Here is a 21409-nt window from a genome sequence, read left to right as displayed (position 1 = left end):
TCCCCCCACCCCCAAAACACCCTCCCATAGGCTAGAGGCTTAGCAAAAAAAGTTCTCAATGGTGCCAACTCTCCCATCCTTGCATGCTGCCATGCCAATAACAATTGGAGCCCCCTACAGCTGTAATTAATTTAAGAAAAATCACAGGCATAGCTGTGCAGTATGTATTAAGCGTAACACAGAGCTTGACCCTCAGGGTCTCCAGCAGAGACCTTTCCCACCAAATATTACCTGATCATTTTAACCAGAGATGCCAGAGAGTGAACCTGTGACCTTCTGCATGCGAAACATGTGTTCTACCAGTGAGCTATGATCCTTTCCCAAAATGAGTAATAAATTGTTCCGGCTTGTCATTCTTTCCCCCTAAAGCACCAACGGGCCCCTTTGAAAAGGGAGTCAAAATTCCTTACCATTAAAATGGGATGTAAAACAGAAGACATCGTATCTACTTTGATCTTTATTTGAGAAGCCATAATTCCGGATTCCAGGCACTGTATTCTTCCCACCGCAAGGCTCCCTGGGATGCGTAATGGGATATTGCACTGACCCGTCATTGAGCCAGCCAGCATTGCACCAGTCCAGGCCTGCTCTCCACGCATCGTACAACTGATCAAACGAAGCGATAACTGCATCTTGGTCCAGGCAGGCTTGCTGGGCCTCGTGGAAGTTTAAGTTGTAACGACCCAGTCGTGGGAAGTAAGGGAATACAATGCCTGAGAGAGAAAATAAAATAGAAGTGGGTGAAATGAATGGTTTAACTGTAATTTTAAACATGTGTGTGTTCACACATGAATGTCATCAGAAGAGGTGCAAGGAACATTTGCTGGAAGTGTAGGGTTGTGGTGGTGAGAGAGTTACATGTACATGATGCCAAAAGAGCAACCTGTTAAGTCTTATATCTGGAGATATTGGCTGTCAGTGAATGAGCTGTTTAGTCTGAGAGTTCTGCCTGTCTCCGCAGACAGAAGGCTTCTCTCTCAGACAGAATCACACCCTTTCCTGTTGGAATGCCACCAATCCCACATGCTATTCTTAAGTGTGGGCCATCACCAATTAGAAACACTACCCTCATTGATCAATTCTATTCTCCACAGAGCAAGCATACCGAAATGGAGAAACCTAGGGAGTATCCAGAAGAGCAAAGGAAATCAAGTTGGCAGAGGGGCTGCTTCATTTAGACAACAACAACAACAACAACAACAACAACAACATATGGAGAACTGGGCAAACATGTTCTTTGGTATGGGTCATAATGAACAGTTATCACATAAAGCATTGTTTCATGTTGCACCTTTCAGCACCATCTCTATGGAGCAAATGTATCAGTGGTTGTTAGCTCTGCTACTGTAGCTACATGAAACCTGTATCTCTGAACAGCAACTGGATGTCTTGGTTCACACATCACACACTTAACCAAACAATGGCTTAGCCCCAAGGCATGTGCATGTGTGCTCCCAGCTTATGGCTCTGTGACCATTCTGCTGCTGGATTAGCATCAAAAGTAGGTTAGATGGAGAATGATTACTTGGGTTTTCCCCTCCACTGTGACCTTAAACTGTTTTTATGAAGATTTATCGAGGGAAGTCAATGCCAGATGCTGGTGGGCAAGCCCTTTTTGGAGCTTCCTAGCTGAACAGGTGAGTGAAGCACTCTTCAATACAAGGGGCAGGATTCAGCTAGCAAGTCCCATCAGTGGAAGCGCTGCAGAACGGCTTCTGCTTGCTCAGTTGGGCTTTCCCTTACTCTTCTAACCCTGCACACGCACACCCTGCAAACCATACTCCCCCCCCCCACCTTAAATTGGCTCAGGGGTCAGGGGTTGAAAATAGACAGGATCATTCCATTTGGCAAGCCAACATGCTTGTCCTGGCGAAACGATCGCCTCAATGCAATGTTGAATTCCTGCCAAGGTCCTGAACTAAATGGACCTTTCCGCCTGAGCCAGAATTTTTTGAATGTTCTTATATTCTCAATATTAGGGCAGTTTCTTATGTCAAATGCACAGCAGTGCATTGTGGGAATGCAGAGAACAATCTAAAACAAATACACATGAAGTCCCCCCCCTTGAGAATAATTTAGAATAAACTAAAGTGCAAAGAGTTAGAAAGGAAAAATACATTGCTAACTAACTCTGTGCCCATATCCTAAACGGTACAGTGGGAACAAGGCATTCGTATTTACACAGTAACTGTTTAAAATTTTCTAGTTACATTTTTGTAAAGCATAGTTAGTTCATATTCAGGGCTAAAAGCCAAACTGGCATCTTTCCCAAGTAAACAGGTCTGCAGCATTTCTGTGAAAGATACCTTCCTCCACTTCCTTCTTTAAAGGAAAATTTAATTCAAACTGAAAGCAGAGCCTATGTACTGGAATCAACGTCTACATTTAAAAATTCTGCCTATTTTTCTGAAGATGCTTAAATTAAAACAAAGCCTATTTCTGTATTTACAAAGTATATTTGTTTATTTACAATATTCCTTATTCTATGCCCTTAATATGGCATCTGAAATTATGTACAATGCAATAAAAAAATTAAACTGTAAAAACATGTATCAATAATAAGACATTTTAAGACCTAGCAACACATATTAAGACTTGCAACAACCCAGAAGGGAAGCCAGGGCAGCTGAACCAAAATAGAAGGGAAATGTTAGGTTACTCAGTCCTGTTAAAACAAGAGTCACAGCATTCTGTGCCAGCTGAAGCTTTCAAACCATCCTTGGAAAACTGCTGAAACATGGGATGACAAAGATAAATCCAGTGTCTGGGCTCTCACTTGTGGGGTGCCTCAGGGTTCCGTCCTCTCCCCCATGCTTTTTAACATCTATATGAAGCCACTGCAAGAGATCACCAGGGGGGTTGGGTGTTCATCAGTATGCAGATGATACCCAGCTCTACCTCCCTTTTAAATCAGACCAATGAAGGTGGTGAATGTGTCCTGTGTGAGTGCCTGGAGGTGGTTGGAGGATGGAGGATGGATGGCGACTAACAGATTGAGGTTGAATCCTGACAAGGCAGAAGTACTGTTTTGGGGGACAGGGGGCAGGCAGGTGTGTGGGACTCCCTGGTCCTGAATGGGGTATCTGTGCCCCTGAAGGACAAGGTGCACAACCTGGGAGTAATTTTAGACTCATAGCTGTCCATGGAGGTGGAACTAAAAAGGGGCCCTCTACTGAACTTAACACCCAGGATGGTTTGTAGGGAAGGAGGTGATCTTTCAGATTTTGGGGGGCCTAAATAATTTGAGACTTTAAACATTACTGTAAGCATCTTGAATTGGGCCTGGAAATTTGGCCTGGCACCAAATGGAGTTCTTTTAGAATAGGGGTGATATGGGTTCTAACAGCAGCACCAGCTGGTAATCTGGCCACTGTATTTTGGACCAACTGAAATTGTTGAGTCTTCTTCAAGTATGCCTCTAAGGTACTAAGGCTCAAAAGGTGATTATTTAGACCAGTATTTCAAAGGGAAGAAATAGATAAATAAGATATATTGGGTATAACTTATTTACCTATAAAATGAAAACATTTTCCCAACTGCTGTTGTCACTTGATGTTTCTGGTCATTGTACAAGAAATCACTAATTGCAGTTGTTCAGCACAGTGTTGACGTTAATGATCTAGCATTCTTAGATGTGTGCTTTTTAAAAAAATAAGCTGAGTCTCTCTGACAGTGAAGTGCTATTAGGTACCACTGGAGAGCAATATCTAACATCTGCTTTTCACTATAGAATGAATATTGGTCTGCTAAGCCAAAGACTTAGCTAATAAATATTCATGCGCCCTATCCAAAGCTCTGCCAAAATCTGAATGCTGAGGAACACTTCTCTTCAGCTTGGAAGACCCAGCCAACAGAAAAGGCTATTTTTCCCATAGTCATGTAATTCCATCTTTCTCCCATTTGGAGGCTCAGGTTACCAGCTGCATACAGTGACATCCATTTACTTCTTCCAAAATACTGGCAGAAGATATTCTGGAGCAAAGAACAGTCACATAGATACGTTTGATATCCACTTTCTGCATTGTGAGAAGCCTGGGTTGTGGAAATCAATATGCTTTGATAGATACCATTTTCTAAGGACAAATTTTAGATTTAGGATTTTAACTGTGACAGTTGCAAAGGGTGCTGCAGTTGCTGAGTTAACACTGTAGTCAATTATCAGTTTTAAGAATAACTGGTCTGTATTTACAGAGAGACTTAAATTTCCTGTACCATAAGTCCACATGGAAAAAAAGAGGCTAGCCTCAGCCAGAGTAAAGAAATTGGCTTCCTTTGGTGCTAGTCTAAACAAAAATGTCAGACTTCTCATAGCCAGAGTCAACATAGGATACAGTAGAGCTTGCTGCAGTCCACCATAGTGTAACCATCTTAACCTGGCATGCATATTTGCCTAACAAGCATTTTTCCAATTGATGTTACTGTAATACTGTGATTTTTAAAAATCTCACACCATAATTCATTGCTCTCCCACAGCTGCATTCAGGTAGCAAGGTCAGGAAAAGAGGAAACTGCCTTAGAGTCAGATCATTGGTCAATCCAGGGCATTCTCCACCAATTGGCAGCAGCTCATCTTTCCCAGCCCTACCTGAGGATTTTAGGGCTTGGTTCCATGACCTTCTCTATGAAATGCATGTGCTCTTCTGGTGACCTAAACCCCTTAAAACTATTTGTCTGGTATCATCTACCCTGACAGGTAGCAGCTCTGCACAGTCTCTAGCAGATTTCTGTCACTTTAGTGCTATATCATCCTCTTAGATAGAGATGCCAAGGACTGAACCAGAGACCTTCGGAATGATAAGTGTGTGCCCCAAGATATGATCCCTCCTTCTGCCAGGGTTCTCCCATACCAGAACAAACTTGGAAGTTTTATTAGTGCTGTATCTACAAGATCCTGCCCCCCTCGTTGATATGATGACCATATGTTGTTGGACTACAGCTCACATCAGCCCCATCTAGCATACCCTGGTCAAGGATGATGGGAACTGTGGGCCAACAGCATTTGGAGGGCACCACAATGGCTTTACTTGCAGGGCTATCCCAGGGAATCCACAGTGAATTCAGGGAATTCGCAAAGCCAGGATCTATAAAGCAGCTTACAAACAAAAAATTAGCACCAGGAGAAGGAAGCCCCTTGAAACAGAGAGTAGATGTCATTGTTATGACAAATATGGTTTCTGAGTGAAGTTACATACGAATGATTAACTGTTTTGTCCAGCTTAGAGACATTCCTGGAAATAAATGTTTTTGTCAATCTGCCAAGCATCATCCAATAAGACCATTATCTAGGGACAACTGTCTTATTGATTCACAGTTTCATCAGCGGTTACACTTGTTCCATCAGGCAACTGAAGACTGTGTGCAAGTGTCATGTAGGAAAGAAACTCAATTGTTCTAAAAGAAAGATAATACTTTGCTGAATTGTTCTAAAGGGACCCTTTTGCATTTTCAAGTGTAAATTTCCATAACCATGGCAAGAAGTTAAAAATTCCTGTAGAATGTAAAGAGAAGAGAGGAAAGTATGATTGCCATATAATTGAATGAGGCCCTTTTTTCTTGATCAAACCAGCTATATATATGCTTTTTTATAAACCTATGGACATTTTTATTTCAAATATGGTGACTTCAGCTGCAAGCCTTAGGAGAAATGTGGTTTGATTGTCTCATTTAATATCCTACCTGGCTCTACCAGCAGGGCAGAAGGAATTTATGGGCTTTGGATTTTTCAAACTTTTAGAAATTGTAGGTAATGAGGAGGGTAAGGTCTAAGCATGCTCAAAAGCATGTCGAAATAATGCTGCGGTTTGGGAGCATGGCAGGGGACTAAGAAAGCTTAATATTCTTAGAAGCCCATCAGCTTCCATCTCATTCCTTTTTTGGGCCTTTGCAGCCTTAGTCTCTTTTGGAAGGGACACAAAGTAAAACACAGAGATAAATGTGAATGGATACCAGAACAGGACTGAAAAAATAATTTTTAAAAAGCATTATATAGAGAAGCCATTTGTGCACAATCATGTATTCTTCAATGTCAGTTATGTGGCAACTTAAACGTGTTTATGGCTTGAATGCACCTTGTTGCAGTTGGTGGACCAGACTCAAAGCGGGAGAAATAACTCACTTTCATGTAATTGCTGAGTTCACCACACAAATCAAAAGACACTCCCTTAAAAATGTACCAAGACCAAGACCAAAACTTGATTTCATCACAGACAAATCCAAAACTATTACTAAAATGATTTATAACTAACTTGTGTTGAAAGAACGGAAAAGGAAATGTGCCACAACATTAACATGTACAGAGAACTTGTAGCTGCTTAAATTCCTTGTGGGTTTGTGTGTGTGTGTGTGTGTGTGTGTGTGTGTGTGTGTGTGTGGTTTTTTCCCCTGTTTCTTTAAAGACAACAGATAATTTCATGGCTTAAATAAAATAAGTCACCTTAATTTCATGTCAACTTTTAGTGGATATTTATTTATTTATTTATTTATTGGGAAGCAGATTCAAAGTTAATATTTTCTAAGAGAAAAAAAAATAAAATAAGAATAGCAGACATGTTAGCCTGCAAACTGCAAGACAAAGAATGTTGTGGCACTTGCAAAATTACCTGGATTGTTGCAACATGAATATTTGTACATAATGGCATACTTCAAATGCATCCCTACAAAATCTCTTGCTGCATTAGATCTAAGCCAGTTAATGAAGGTGACATAACCTTGCTTGACTAAGAACCAAACTGCATGTGATGCAATTCATGATATCTCCCCTTGCAGACATTATTTCTGAAGTAGGTAGTTCAGGGCTCTAGATATACATTGGCACACTGGTGTGGAAGTAGGGGGATTTAGCAGCAGTTACAGTTGCAAATTTTCTAAAGAGCTCTATGTATGTAAGCTGTGAAACAGTGTCTCCAAAAGGTGTGTCTGTCATCTTCATTGTATAGCATTCACCATAAGCTGAAGACACACGCGCGCGCACACACGCACACACACGCCTGATTTTTATATTGTATTTTATATTATGTTGTATTTTTAACCTGCCCCGGGACCTTAATGGTGAAGGGTAGATAAGAAATATGAAAACAACAACAACAACCAATAATTCCAGGACTACTTGCCTTCTAAGTCCAGAGATACGACAGTTGTGTCATCTTCTAAACCTTCAATCACTTCACATTTGTATTTCCCATAATCCTCCAGCATTATATTTGTGATTACAAGGGAGGCATCGTTTTCAGTGCTTTTCTTCAGGAAAACTCTTCCTTGGTAATTCCCATAGCTCTTTTTGTGATATCCCATTTCAACATAGACATCCACTTCCTTGAGGTAATCTGAGGTGAGTTTGGTCCACTTGACCCGAATTTTATGGGATCCCGAGTCAGATGATCCATGGTCACGATAAAATTTACATGGCAGTGTAACATTGCCACCCCGTTGTGAGAAGATTTTTGTTTGATCTGCTTCCACAAGGAGGCGAGGTCCATTTTCTGATCACATATTTGGGAGAAAAGAAACAATGATTAGTTTGGCATTCCACCCTACATTTCACAAATTTAAAAGGGGGCATTCCTGTGCATGGTTGTGGGGGTGGGGTGTAGGGTGGGCAGACTATGATCTTTCCAAGCATTGTTAGACTTCAGTTCCCATGAGCCCCAGTCAGCAAGGTCATTGATCAGGGATGATGGCAGTTGTTATTCATTAATATCTGGAGAGCTACAGAGACCCACTCATGGTCTAGGAACATACATGCCAGCTGCACAATACTGGGGATAGCAGATTCCAGACTCAGATATGTCATAGGAAGATAAAGTGGAAACTAAATGTGTGTGCAGGCAGATGGTTCCAAATGACTAAAGCAGTGAGGCAAGTCACACAATGCACAGCAAGCCAAATACAAAAATCCTTTAAAAACAAACAAACCACTATACTGTGCTTATACTATTTAGGCATTGATCTCCCTTTACATCTGAGTAAACTGAGGCACAGCAGTGTGACTAGTGAATACACGGCACAAATGCTTCAGCATGATAACACATAGTAATAAAGAGAGCATCTCAGAGAACTTCTCATTTGTAGTCAAAGAAGTCCCATTCAGGGTTTCCTACTGAGAATTCCCCCCCCCCCCTGCACAAATGACAGTCCTTAACCTTTAATTAAGGGGCAATTACAAGTGTAGATAAAATGGCCTATCCAAAACAATTTGTCTTTTCCAAGTGGTCTGCATTAGCAGTAGATCACCATCGAGGGTGCTGTATTAGGCTCAAGGACATGGACTTTAAATCAACTTTTTGTACATAGCAAGCAAAGGCACAGAACTCTTTATGCTTTGTTCAATTGCTTGCTTATATTTAGAGCTTAAGGTAAAACAATATAGTCCTATGAGAAATACTGACTATCACTCTAACTTGCATAAAATTAAATTTTTGATGGTATAAAGTAAAGTGCATTTATATGGAGTGCATTTACTATATGAAGCTTGCTTTTTCATCCAAATTTAATGGCTCCAATTCATTGACAAAGTTTTGGGTGGCTAAGCAAGGAAGGTGTCCTCCACCACTGAGTTTGGAAGGAGAATGACCACTGTGTGCCTACAGCACTTCCCCTGACATAAGCAGTAGCAGGACAGCAACGTGTAATTTTCATATATAGTTATCATATTATAATGACATAGTAAGTCTTCCACTGCCATGCATCTTGCAATCCTGATTTTTTTTAATATATGAACATAATTTCATTGCTTGACACAGAACTAAAAGTGGTTTTGTGGGTAAGCGTCATAGCTCAGTGGCAGAATATCTGCTCTAGGAGGCTTAGTTTGATCAGAATTGAGTATACACTTCCAGAGTTAATGCTAAATACATTACTTCTGATAAATGAGCCACTGTAGCTGCTAGAGGGACATGAAAATTTGTGTCCTGGGCTTTTTAGAGTGGTTGCCAGATGTGTGCTTTTTTCCAGCTCTCCTACCCCACTACTTGGTTTTCATTATTTGGATTGATTTTAGTAATGAAGAATAGACTAGAAATATTTTAAACAAACAAACAAAAATAAGTAAATGGGATCCTCTTTAACGAGGGTCTTGGTTGCACACGGGCCCCTGAGACAACCACCGCCAGGTTGAAGGTGCTGGGCATGGCCCAGGCCTTGTCGGTATGGTCCCACAATCACACCAGGCCATTTGAGCCAATCAGTGCAGGTGGCGTGATTGGTAAGGGCCTATAAAAGCAGCAGCACAACATGGCTGAGGCACGGTTTGGCGGTTAGACATTGGCTTAACGAAGTGTGTGGGAGGCGAGGTGCGGCCATCACCTGCCCCTCCATGAATAAGGGTAAAGGAATCTGGGGGGTCCTGGATCTCATCTTAAGTCCGCTTGAGGGGCTAGGGCCATGCCAGGACCACAGGAACCCTGGGGTGAGCTTCGGTTGATATTCATCGATGTTGCTCCCTCGTTTGGTGCTTACCCTTTCAGACTACCAGCCAGAGAGGCAGGAGTCAGTTACAGTCTGTTGCCAATGCCTAAACCAATACCAGTCACTTTGCTGTAATCAATAAAGTTGTAGCCTAAATTTTGCCCATTAACTTAAACCAAAATTATGTCTCAGTGTGAAGTTATTTACTTGGGAAAGGGCTTGGGGCCTCGGGGCGCAACTGTTTTGAAACACATCCGAAACAGACCAAATCAACAGATCTTTCTTCTGTTTCATACTTCATGTATTGACAATTGCTAGCATAGGATTTATTTATGCCTTATAACAGATTTCAAACTTTTGGTGACTGGCATGTCATCATGTTCAGAAGAGTTGGGCAATAGTTCTTTGCAAAAACCTTGGTAGTTTGTGAGTCATGAATGTTTCACAGTATGTTTCTGCCTTGGGGATAACAGTGGTATACCCAAAGCTGAAAATGACATAGCCCAGCTGGTAGAGTAACTTTCCTCCAGTGCCCTTTTGATCCCTGTTCTCTTACATATTTTGCAAAGAAAACAAAAACCCTGGCTGCAGATACAACTGTCTCTTAGCATTACATATACTGGGGAAGACAAGCCAGTGAATCATCACACATCCTCATGCTGTAAAAGAAATGGTGATCTCACTGCAGCCTGAAAATGGTTGAAAAGGAAGTGTTTTTGTTAAGGAGGGAAAAGCACACACATGTGGCTCTCACATGTACCACTGAGAAACTGACTCCTGAAAAAAGTTTCTTAATTTAGGAGAGGGATGAGGAACATGTGGCGTTCCACATATTGTTTGACTACAGTTCGCATCAGCCCTAGCCAGCACGGGCAATGGTAAGGGATAATGGGCTTTATAGTCCAAACATCTGGAGAACAACAAGTTCCACATTCTCGATTTAGGACCTGGAGTGGGGAGGCATCTAAAGCTGCTAGTCACTTAAATAGTGTTCCATATTCAGTTACAGAGAGAGAGGCTAGAAATCTGCACACCAGATTAGCAAGGAAACAATAAAACAGCAGGAAAAGTATATTTGATGGGAATAAGGAATGAAAGCAGCATGATATATGTCTGGGAATTAGACTACAAAGCGTTCAGACTGGTTTCTAAAAGATGAGCAATTCCGCAGTTCTTCATTCCATGTACCCATGCATGCCCATGGATGACATGGGGGTTTTTTTTTGGGGGGGGGGGAGAGAAGCAGAAGTCACATATATTTATCTACTACTATACTTATAAAACAATTTGGGTTAATGAAATTTTTAGCATCAGAGGAAAAGACTGTGCTACAAGAAATGTGCCAAATTAAAAGCTCCAGGGATTGCTGCTTTGCATAAAAAATTTTTCAACCCATATTTATGTTCGACGTATATAAAAGAGACAAGCTGATATGAAAACTGTCACGCTTTGAGATTAAGATATAAAGTTTCCCAAACACTTCTAGGTTGTTGGTGGACAAATAAAATGGGGGAAAAACTTTTAATAGTCTATACATGAAATGAATCTATATTTTTTATATAAACACTATGCTAGGTAATTGTAGTTTTCATTACAGTCCACATTTTCTTAAGATAAAGGAACCTTCCACATCCCTGAGACATCTAGACCTGCTGCATTTTGGGAATTTTCCTGTAGGGGGAAACAGAACATTTCTCTCAGAAACTCTTGATAGGGCATGTCTGACACAAGTTATGCACAATCCCATGCATGTCTACCCTGAAGGTAAGTCCCACTGTTTATGAGGGTTTTACTCCCATGTAGATCTAAACCTTAAACTAGTTTAATGATAATTCCCTTTTACCATGGATTCCTAGCATTATTTGGGCGAAGTCATGAAAATTAAGCTTTTATAAAACTTACACGTAAGTTTATAACGTGCTTATGCTTTTTATCACTATTGTTTGACATATATAGACCAGTGCAGCCAAAGTACTTGGATTTTTGATTATTATTTATTTTGGCTTCAGAAAAACAGCACCAGCATAAATCAGTAATTTTGATTGAATTCATTTGTGTGTACCAAGCTCAAATATGTATGGCCATGTTAGCTATTTAATGAATGTTTATTTCCAACTGTCCTGCATATTGTGACTGTTCTATTGAGTTCAGTTGGATCCTGAAATAATACTTATTCGTCTGCAACAAAAACTTGCATTACTGAGAGGCAAATATTATCATAAAATTTAAAGCTGACTGGAAGTTGTTCTTTTTTTAGTTCTTGAACATGAACCATTTTGGATCCAATTGATTTTTGTTTGGCTAAAGTAATTACATTTGCTCAAATAAGTACATTAGTCAATATGGTTGCTGTTTGGGCTAAAGTATCCAGGCATCACATCTTTGCATGAATGTACAATGCACTTTCTACCAAAAATTAGTCAACACCATCAATTATATTTTTATCTCACAATTCCACCAACATTTCAAGGTGGTATACGTGCTTCAACCTTTCCCCTCTTCTCATCCCCACAACAAGTAGGTTATGCTGATAGTGACTATCTGGGGATTTGAACCTGGATCTTTCGGGTTAGAGGGACTTTAAACCACAGGTAAACAAAACTAAAGGTGAACATGCAGCAGGCTGGCGCACACTGCTGATATTGTGACTGCTTCGCTCCTCCTCCACTCCTGCTGCACAGTCAACTAAGCCATAGTCTGGCTTAGTGTTACATCCAAACCTGGGCTTGTGGTTTGTTTTCCTCAGACCATGAAAACTAAACCTTGGATACTTCTCATGGTTTGTTTGAAGAAAGACACCACAAACCTGAGTTCAGATATACCTCTAAGTCAGGCTATGGCTAAGTTCCCAGAAGCATAGTAGGAGCAGAGAAGCACCTAAAAATTCAGCAGTATGCCTCAGTACTTTCATTTAACTATAGTTTAAAATGATGTGCAAACCAGGCTAGGATTGGGAACAACTGATGCTGTATGATAAAAAGCTGAACTTTCCTTAATATATAAAAAGTGTCCTGAAAATTGGGTCTAACAAAGTAAAATTGCTTGATTCACCTTTCCACACCCAATCTTCTCATTTGCTTACAGAAGCTATTTTCATTTTTAATTTTAAAAAGACTGTGAGTTACTTGGGATCACAAATGAAACATGAAATAAAACAGAATAAATTGATCTTAAGTGGCATACCCAATGACCCAGATGTATTTCCCCCATCTTAAGTGAAGTTTATTCCCAAGTAAGTGTACCTGGTTCTCAAAGTCATTAAGGAGCATTTCTAGAGTCATTTTAATCTAGGCTGGAAATTGTCCCCCATAATGCTGACTCCAGATGAAGGGGAGCTGAGGAGAGGTGGGTGCCAAAGGGGGGCAGATGAGTGCAGGGCAGGCAGAATTCTTAGCTTGCCGCTGAAGCCTAAACCCAGTTAGTTTTTAGATGTGCCCTGGCTCGAAAGATGAGCTCAACATTGCTCTGGGGTTCTTTAAGTAGAGGATATCCTGTGTAGGACAAGTGAAGAAAGTGTGCTCAATGAAATGGATCACACAGTCCATTCACAGTTATTTCAAGTCTGGTGAGTGTGTGACACTCCATCACATGTCTTGGTCAAGGCACACACTGGCAGGTTGTGTCTCTCCTGGAAAGTGCTACCCTTGGGAGGCCAGCTTCATGGCTTTTAATTTTGTAGGGGTTTCTTTTGCCATGTTTCTGAACTGAGAATCTTTTGGTATCAGATGCCCAGTCAGCAAAATCATTTTATATTCATTTGGCTTCCTTCAGTCTGCTTAGTTTATTTCTGTCTATGCTGCTATTCCTAAGCATATCAGACTTCCCTCCCCACTCTCCACATTATTGTTGTAAGGATTAATGCCAGATGGGGCCTCTGATACACAGTCTCTCATTAGCTGGAGATCTAGATGTCAGATGGAACAGACCGAGTTCAAATTAAACTGATCCTATCTGTAAATACAAATATAGATGGAAGAGGAAATAAAGACATTGTATCCTTTAACTGTTTAACACACCCACAGTTTAGCAACTGCAAACTGTGTAAAATGGCAGGCTGTTGTTGTTGTTTTAAAAATCTATCCCACCCATTTCTCCAAATGAACATTAACTAGGGGCTGCCATTGCTGCTCACTTTGCTTTGCCTGCCAGCCCCATCTAACCCCAACTCCTGCCCCCAAAACCCATCTCCTTACTTGTTGCCAAAGCCATCCTGTCCCCTCACCCCTTACCAAAGTTGTCTTCAACCCTTACAACTTGCCAACCTACATTCCCCTTAAAGTTTGCCAAAGTCCTCCCCCCCCCTTCCCCTTAGACCAGGGATGGAGAACCTTTTCTCATGGAAGGACCAGATTTTTATACCCCCTGTGCTGGGTGAGGCAGCCCAACTGTCAATCACCTGATGTCACCATGATGCCATGGACCTCTGTAGCAGGGATGTTTACAAAGCCCTTTCACACACACACTACTTCAACTTCCAGCTGTGAAAGTTTGAAGAAGATGGATGGTGGTGGGAATGTCTGCCGGGATTGCTATATTAGCATTGGTTTCTGCAGGTGTTGACACCCTGTTGACTTTGCAAGGTGAGAACTGGGTCATGACTATTTTGTCTGGTCCTACCCATGCATAGTAGCCATGTGACATGCCTGGACCATAGGATTGTTCTGTCCATCCTTAGTATTAAATACTCACTGGCACTTGAATCTTGTTTAAAAAAACAAACAAACCAAAACCCCCCACAATAATTGTAATTATGCTGTGAAAAACCACTGGCTACAACCTAGTCACAAAGTACTCTCAGAATCTACAACACTATAGAAGTACTTTGGGGAAATTACCAAGTGGTATATGCTAAAAACTGAGGGATGCAAATTATTAAAGAGAAGATTTCAGTTGTGTGCTGCTGCAACATTCAGTGGTCATAATTCCACCACATCTGAAGCCCTGCCTTCTCTTGCATCTGATCATGCAGCCCCCACCCCCATATTAGCACACTGTTCAAGGCTACTCTCCCCTAGATTATTCTCTGACACTCCCTACCTCTAAGATCTACTTCCTTTTGGTTAGTTGCCTGGTGTTAAGCTGCCCTTTACACCCTTTTTTTGTTTAGCAAACAAGTGGCACCTTGAAGTTTAGCACATTTTAATGGCGTGAATGGCATGAATTTTCGTGTCCACTTCATCCGATACAGAAAGTGTTAACCTCAGTTCCAGGTACACCACCCATGGATTGTAAGCAGCAAGTTCAGGGGGAAATGCAATGCAGAAAATGTCACACAGTGTCCATTCAATTCAATTAAAATAAAGACGTGTCCCTTCACAACAGCAACGATAAGTAATAACACAATCTGCTTAACAATGTTGTTAATTAACATTGATGGACAGGAAACCATGGTTTCTGTTTAGAGCCATAGTGCCTGGTATTCTTGATGAATTGGATTTCAGTGGCTTCACACTGGTGTCTTCCTTTGAAATGTGCTTATTCAAGTTTGGTTATCTTAAAGACCAATAACTGAGAATCCTGGTAGGCCACAATGTTCTCCTAATAGATTCTTTTATTTAGCTGAACCTCTGTGTTAGTCAGTGGGCAGCTTAAAATGTTAGCAATGTGTACAAGAAAGCCATGAACAGTTAATCATAAAAAAGTAAAGAGAGTAAGTCTACCACTCTGTTTCTTCTTCAGAAGCCCTTTGTACGGAGGAAGGGTATAGACTGAGCCACAGGATTGGGGCTGAATAGTGTGAGAACTAAAGTTTTATGGACATGCTGAAAGTTCTGCATTTGAACCTGTGCATTGTCACTGGGAATACTACCAGATAAATTCCAACTGCTGTAGGTTTCCTTCAGAAGCAGCTCTTTTGTGCTTTATTACTAACCAAGGGTTCAGCAGTAGTTTGCTGCTTGAAAGGGATGTTACAAAGAGGCAACAAGGTTTCCTGATAGAATTAAAATAGAAGTGCTGTCACTTGCAAAGCCTTTTATTACATCCCTCTTCCCTAATTCCTTCAGAGAAGGTCATGGTTTAAGTTCATAGTGAGGACATGCTCTGAGGTATAAGTAACACACCTACACTAACAAATTAAAAGCAACATATTTAAAAATATGTTATACATCAAGTGTTTAGAAAGTTTCCTTTGCTCAAGAGGCACGTGCTGATATGAAGTTATGGTCCAAAAAGAAATATTATTAACTAGACAACACCTGCAAAGGAAAGAGCTAAATTCTTCAGAATGAACCAGTTAATACACACTAAAAAGGCCATTGCTTTTGTATTTTGATTTACACCTTCTTTTAACCACTCATCTTGCACTCCTTTCCAGTGTCACTTTCCATTACCACACCAATCCGGTGCAATTTCTTTTTTGACCTTGAAGATAGTGCCTGGTGCCTGGAGACTCTCAGCTCCTGAAATCTTCACTGAGAGAACTGCAAATGCTAAACCCTTCTTGGTGTCAAAATATAGTGTGGTGCATGTTTATAAAAAGTGCAAACACTGTGGGGATTTTTTGGTTGTTGTTTTTTAAGTAGCATGGAACCTCCAAACTTTAAATGGCACCCATGGGCTGCATTATTTAAGTTGTCAAAATTGGATGTATACAAATGAAAGAAGCCATAGATGTATTTTATTCTGCCTGTCATTTTTGCATAAATAAATGTTTTGGCTTGCTTCATACAGGATGACCCTCAACTGCTAAAACTGGAGCTGAAAAACAGCTGCATTGCACTGCAGCCTCAAAGCTTCATACAGCCAGCTGTAAGCTTTAGAATTCAAATGGATATACACGATTATGCAGAGGGACAACATACCACTGTATATGAGTGAAAGCTATGGGAAAAAAGCATCTATTTGTTGAGGTAAGTCACTTTTTATACTGCTTGAGTTTTCAACTGATGCCTCATTTTTCAATACAGTGTCTTAATAACCAGTCATTTACCTGTGAAAGGGAAGTCTTTGCTTATATGATGTGTTTTAGATCATATTTTTTCTGCAGTAAGGCCAATACTTTTCTGGCTAAACTAATTGCTTGCTTGCTTCTTTCAATATGCATGCACTCTTATTTTAACAAATACTGTTTCTGTCTCAGAAATAGTCATTAGATTGCACACTGAAAAAAATGCATTTCAGATTTAAAAGCAGGTTTCATTGCTCAGAGTACAATAATGCAGCACAGCAGCAAGCTATCTAATCCTTTTCTTTTTTTAAAAAAGATGCAAGTCATAAAATTTCAGCATAACATCACAAGTGCAGCTTAAATTCCTTTTTTAACTTACCGTGGATGTGAATAATTCTGTCATGCTCCAGTGTGAAGTTGGCAGCATGATGATCAGCCCAGCAGAAAGAAATCAACACCAGGAAAAGTAGGCTCTTCATCTTTTATAGCTCAGGAATCTTCTTTACTGTAAGAGTACCACATACAAAGAAGCTGGTGAAATTTGGAAAGCTTAACAGTGATGCAATGCACAACTTGTTACAGCCCATCATTTTCTCATTGCTCTATGAAAATTTAACCCACTGTGCTTGAAAAGTTAGCAGTGAGTGACTTTTCAAGCAGCATTTTAAAGTTAATCCTCTTATTAGAGAGTTAGCTGCAGAGACTATTAACTAATGCTTAATTGAGATATGCTTGCAGTTGAATAATTTTGTCCATTAAAAGTATAATAAGAACTGAAATAACGCAATCATCTTCTCCAGATGTTAAAATAAGCAATTGTTGTGATTCTTAAATGCATAGTGGACTTTGGTTTGTTGAATTTATTCTATTTATTTTCTTTAAACAATCATGTTCTATATCTCTCCGATATAGTATATATTGCACACACACACACACACACACACACACACACACACACACACACACTAGCATAGGGTGTAATGTCTTCGTCAAACCTAAGGAGCATAGAGACTGACCAATAAAGGCATACTTTATTTCAGGTACACTTACCATTTTAGAGTCTACAGTGAAATGTTGAAAACCATGCACAAAGTAGGTTAGAGTTGCATGTGCTGCCACTGCAGTTGCCCTGATTGATTTTTCATTCATTTCTATCTAGAATGCTGACACACTAAATTGTGTGCCAGGTAGGGTCTCTGCAGTCAGCAGAGCTGCTGAGCGCTGCAGGGGAAATCTCTGCCAGCCTCAGAGTAGTAATTAGGCAAATGAAGACCCGAAATAGATAAGAGGACACAAAATGCAAGGGCTCTGATGCAGAAGGTTCAGCCTGTCATCTTCTCTAGAGGCATCATTTTCATAACTAGGCATTCACTGTCCTTTTCAAATGTGCTTGGAAATAATTTATTGTGGCCAGAATAGATTCAGCTGATAAAAAAGAACAAGGCCGATACAATCTGCATCAAAACTTAGGGAGTATCTGCACTTACGGTGCAGAGCAAAGCTACAGATCAAAGCCTCGTTAAATTTGGAGGCAAAGAAGCTCCATCAGAATCTTATTCTAGTCCAGATTTTACAGACTATGTCTGCATTCGCTCCCAGCTGTTTTGCAGGCTAACATGAGCTGCTGATCTTGCAAATACAGCAAAGGCTGTTTGCAGTCGGATGCCATGGCCTGTACACTGCAATGGCATCCCGAGCCAATCTATGCTGTTGTACTGCTGCAGGAGGATACTGGCAGCATTGCTGCACTGGCAGTAATCACTATAACTCACAGCAGCTGGGCACAGAGCAAAAATTACAGAGGGAAGTCTTGAGGCAATGTGAATTCCATTTCAACCTCTGGGGAACTGGCTGCAGCAGTAGAAGCCTGTCTACTTAATATATTTGGTACTAGGAAAACTTAGAAAGCTGCAGCTGGCAGCCAATAGAGTGCAATGATTTTGCCCACTTTGCTAAGTGCCCTGATCCAATGGCATGTGTATAAAATAGTTGGGATAATGGATGTGTAGTCCTGGACAGAAAATTGATTATAGCACTGATCAACATTCCACAAAGTACAGGTTGGTGACCTTTGTGTATTCCTGACATCCATGGAGGGGCTTATCTGAATTGGAGTGCTCAAGTATGCTCTGTGACTAAGAGAGACGTGCTTAGCCAGAGAAATACAGAACAATGTATGTGGGGTCTGTGTGCATGTGTCATCTGTCAGAGGGAGAGATGCAACTGGGCAGAGAAAGATGGGTGGTCTTTAGGGCTGGGTGATATATCAATATATGATCCAAAACCGCTTTGAAGTCCCTATCGTGATAACAGTTTTACAATTTTCTACCTGGCAATATATCGTGATGTGTCTGTGTACATGGGCTACGCACAAATCACAATGTGGAAAAACCATGAAGCCAGCTGACGCTTCTCTCGATTCCTGCAGCCCATGTTAACTCTGCCAGCTCAGCTTACCCCTGCCTCATGCAAGGGGCAGCAAATCACAAGAGTAGGTGCTGGCAAAAAATCACGATGCAGGGAAAGCCATGAAGCCAGCCAAAGCCACTACACAGCTCTATCGTTATATCAGGCATTGTAATATATTGGTATATTGCAATGTTATGCTGGTGATATATCACAATGTTGAAAACCAGATATTGCTCAGCCCTAGTAGTCTCTAAGGGGTAGGGGTGGGGAAGGAAGGCATATCTTTGAGATCTATGAGAGAAGGAGCGATGTTTGTGTGCCGTGTGTGCAAGAGACAGTATGGTGTGCCCATCTTGTACACTTTCCCCTGGTCCTGGGGGATGCTTCCTTTTGTCATTAGTCAACAACAGCATCATTCTCTCTGTGTGTAATTACACATTGTGTATTTAATTGCGTTGACTTGCCCAAAGATCACATGTAATGAAGGGCAGGATATGAATCAAACAAACAAAATCCTCATGCAATAAATACCTCAAATTTCTCCTCCACCCACTTCTTTTAGGACAATTCCAACAGTCTTGTGAGTGTTAGAAGAACAGAAATGGTTCTCTCAAGGACGTAGCAATCAACACTAGTTTATTTTAGATGCTGCAGGTTGTTTTTATTTATCACATTCTCAAGTGACTGGCAGCCTAAGGAATTGCAACAGAATTGAGAAAACATTTGGGATGGCATATTCCAAAGGACCCCTTGATTTGAATACAAGAGGTCTGACTCACTATCCCATGTAGGAAAAGATTTGAATACAAGATTTGAATACAAGAGGTCTGACTCACTATCCCATGTAGGAAAAGATTTACAATTTTATAAATTGGCTTTAATTGGTTTTGCTTTGCCAAGAGACACAATGTTTGAAAGACGTCTCATTTTCCATTACAGTCACTGGTTTATATGCCAATGATGGCTACAGAGGGTCTAAAACACAGTGAGGGCTTCAAGGACTTAATGGGGCATGCCAAACTAGATAGATTTGTGACACTATATGTTTACCAGGGATACATTCCTGCTTGAATTGATAATGGCCAAGTGCTGTTAGAGACGTAGAAAACCTCTCCCTTTATTTCTGCACACTATTCTGTTTTGCGTTACAATCACTGTGCTCTCAGAAATCCATGGAAAGTTTGTAGAATGCCTCAAGTGCCCTAGTTTTTCCAAACAACTTTTGCACATGAGGAACTTCTTTCCCCTCATAAAAACAAGTTGCACAAACTGATGTAGATTATACAAGCAGGCTACTTCATGCACGTTGTCATAGACAAACACACACATGATTTGGTTGGGTGCACAACAACTTCCACATCTGCATGAGTACACGCACAGTTCAGGACAAATTGTATCTGCAAGCAAATGCACAGAAACTGTTTCGTAAAGTTCCAGGTACAGGCTCAAGCAAAACTGTTTTGCTTGCTAATTATATAAGTCAAATTAAATGGTCCTTGCCTCTGTATGTTGTTTTGATTTACTGTGGGAAAGATTTTTCGCACTGTTACTGAGATGTCGGTAGACACAATATTTTATATACAATGCTAATGGATTTTGATTTTTTTAAAAAAATCAAAGATAAGTAGGATGAATCAGACTAAACAAGACATTGAAACCTGGATTACTTTTTTGATTGCATTTTCAGAATGGTAGAAATAGACAATGAAAATAGGTAGATAGGGCACTGGGTTTCAATATTTTTTAACTGATGGCTGATATATTTTCTTTTTGTGTTTTGTACATTGCCCTAAGGTCCTTTGGAGGAAGAGCAATTCATAAATATTATAAATAAATAAAATATAACATTGGGTGGCTTTAACAAGCAAAAAAGAAAATAGGAGTTGGCCCAAAGAATAGGAAAATAAAAAGAGGCAAGAACACCTTAAATTGGTGTTCTTAAAATTGGAAGTTGATTATGGGGTGTAATACGCCAATTACACCCATATTCAGCTCACACTCTCCAATGGAAAGTTCTCTAGCATAGTTCTTCATATGCTTTTTCAAATGATGTTTTATCAGATCAGTGTTGCCCCTGGAACAAGGCAATGCAAAATTAATGTTACCCCTGAAAATACTAGAAGTCAAAATGCATTGGCCATATTATATACCAGGTCAACAACTTTTTGAGCACCAGTTTGAGATCTTTCCTCTACCTTTGGTTTGACCTTGACCAAATCACTTGGCATCTCTATTTTTTTTTATTTTTTTTTTTTATAATATATTTATTAAGATTTTCACATAAAACATACATCAGAAATAACACAATTCATCATTGTCAATTTAACATCTCTCAGTTGTTGCATAGGACTCCCCCACACCTCCCGCATACACTTGCATCATTATTAAATTAATTTCAAACAAATTATCATTTTGCTCAAAGTCTTAGTTTTGATTAGCATATAATTCATCCTTAAATCTAATTTGGTGATAGACAATTGTTTTCTACTCTGGCATCCAGTTCAACACTCAGCCAAATTACAATATTTTTGTAAATAAATCTTAAATTTCTTCCAGTCTTCTTCCATCCTTTCTTCTCCCTGGTCTCGGATTCTGCCGGTCATCTCGGCTAGCTGCATATAGTCCATCAGCTGCATCTGCCATTCTTCCACAGTGGGTAGCTTCTGAGTTTTCCAGTTCTTGGCAATCAATATTCTTGCTGCTGTTGTT

At 40.3% G+C, this 21409-nt stretch overlaps 1 protein-coding gene across 3 annotated transcripts in view; it reads right to left on the bottom strand.

Moving 5' to 3' along the window:
- Positions 1 to 21409, bottom strand: part of HAPLN1 (hyaluronan and proteoglycan link protein 1) — a 62992-nt gene that overhangs the window by 7409 nt on the left and 34174 nt on the right. For 2 of the 3 annotated variants that reach the window (XM_028748773.2, XM_028748771.2), the window contains exons 2-4: positions 16671 to 16796; positions 7110 to 7478; positions 411 to 713 (exon numbers count right to left, since the gene is read on the bottom strand). In XM_028748773.2, the coding sequence (XP_028604606.2) occupies positions 411 to 713; positions 7110 to 7478; positions 16671 to 16770 (772 nt within the window). In that variant the 5' untranslated portion in view covers positions 16771 to 16796. Of the gene's footprint in view, positions 1 to 410; positions 714 to 7109; positions 7479 to 16670; positions 16797 to 17341; positions 17480 to 21409 lie in introns of those variants that run through there. The other variant, XM_028748774.2, reaches the window with a different exon arrangement.

The sequence above is a fragment of the Podarcis muralis genome, chromosome 11 (genome assembly GCF_964188315.1).
Source record: "Podarcis muralis chromosome 11, rPodMur119.hap1.1, whole genome shotgun sequence".
Classification (NCBI taxonomy): Eukaryota; Metazoa; Chordata; class Lepidosauria; order Squamata; family Lacertidae; genus Podarcis; species Podarcis muralis.
The sequence above is the reverse complement of the archived record's forward strand: the minus strand, read 5'-3'. Positions and strand labels throughout refer to the sequence as shown.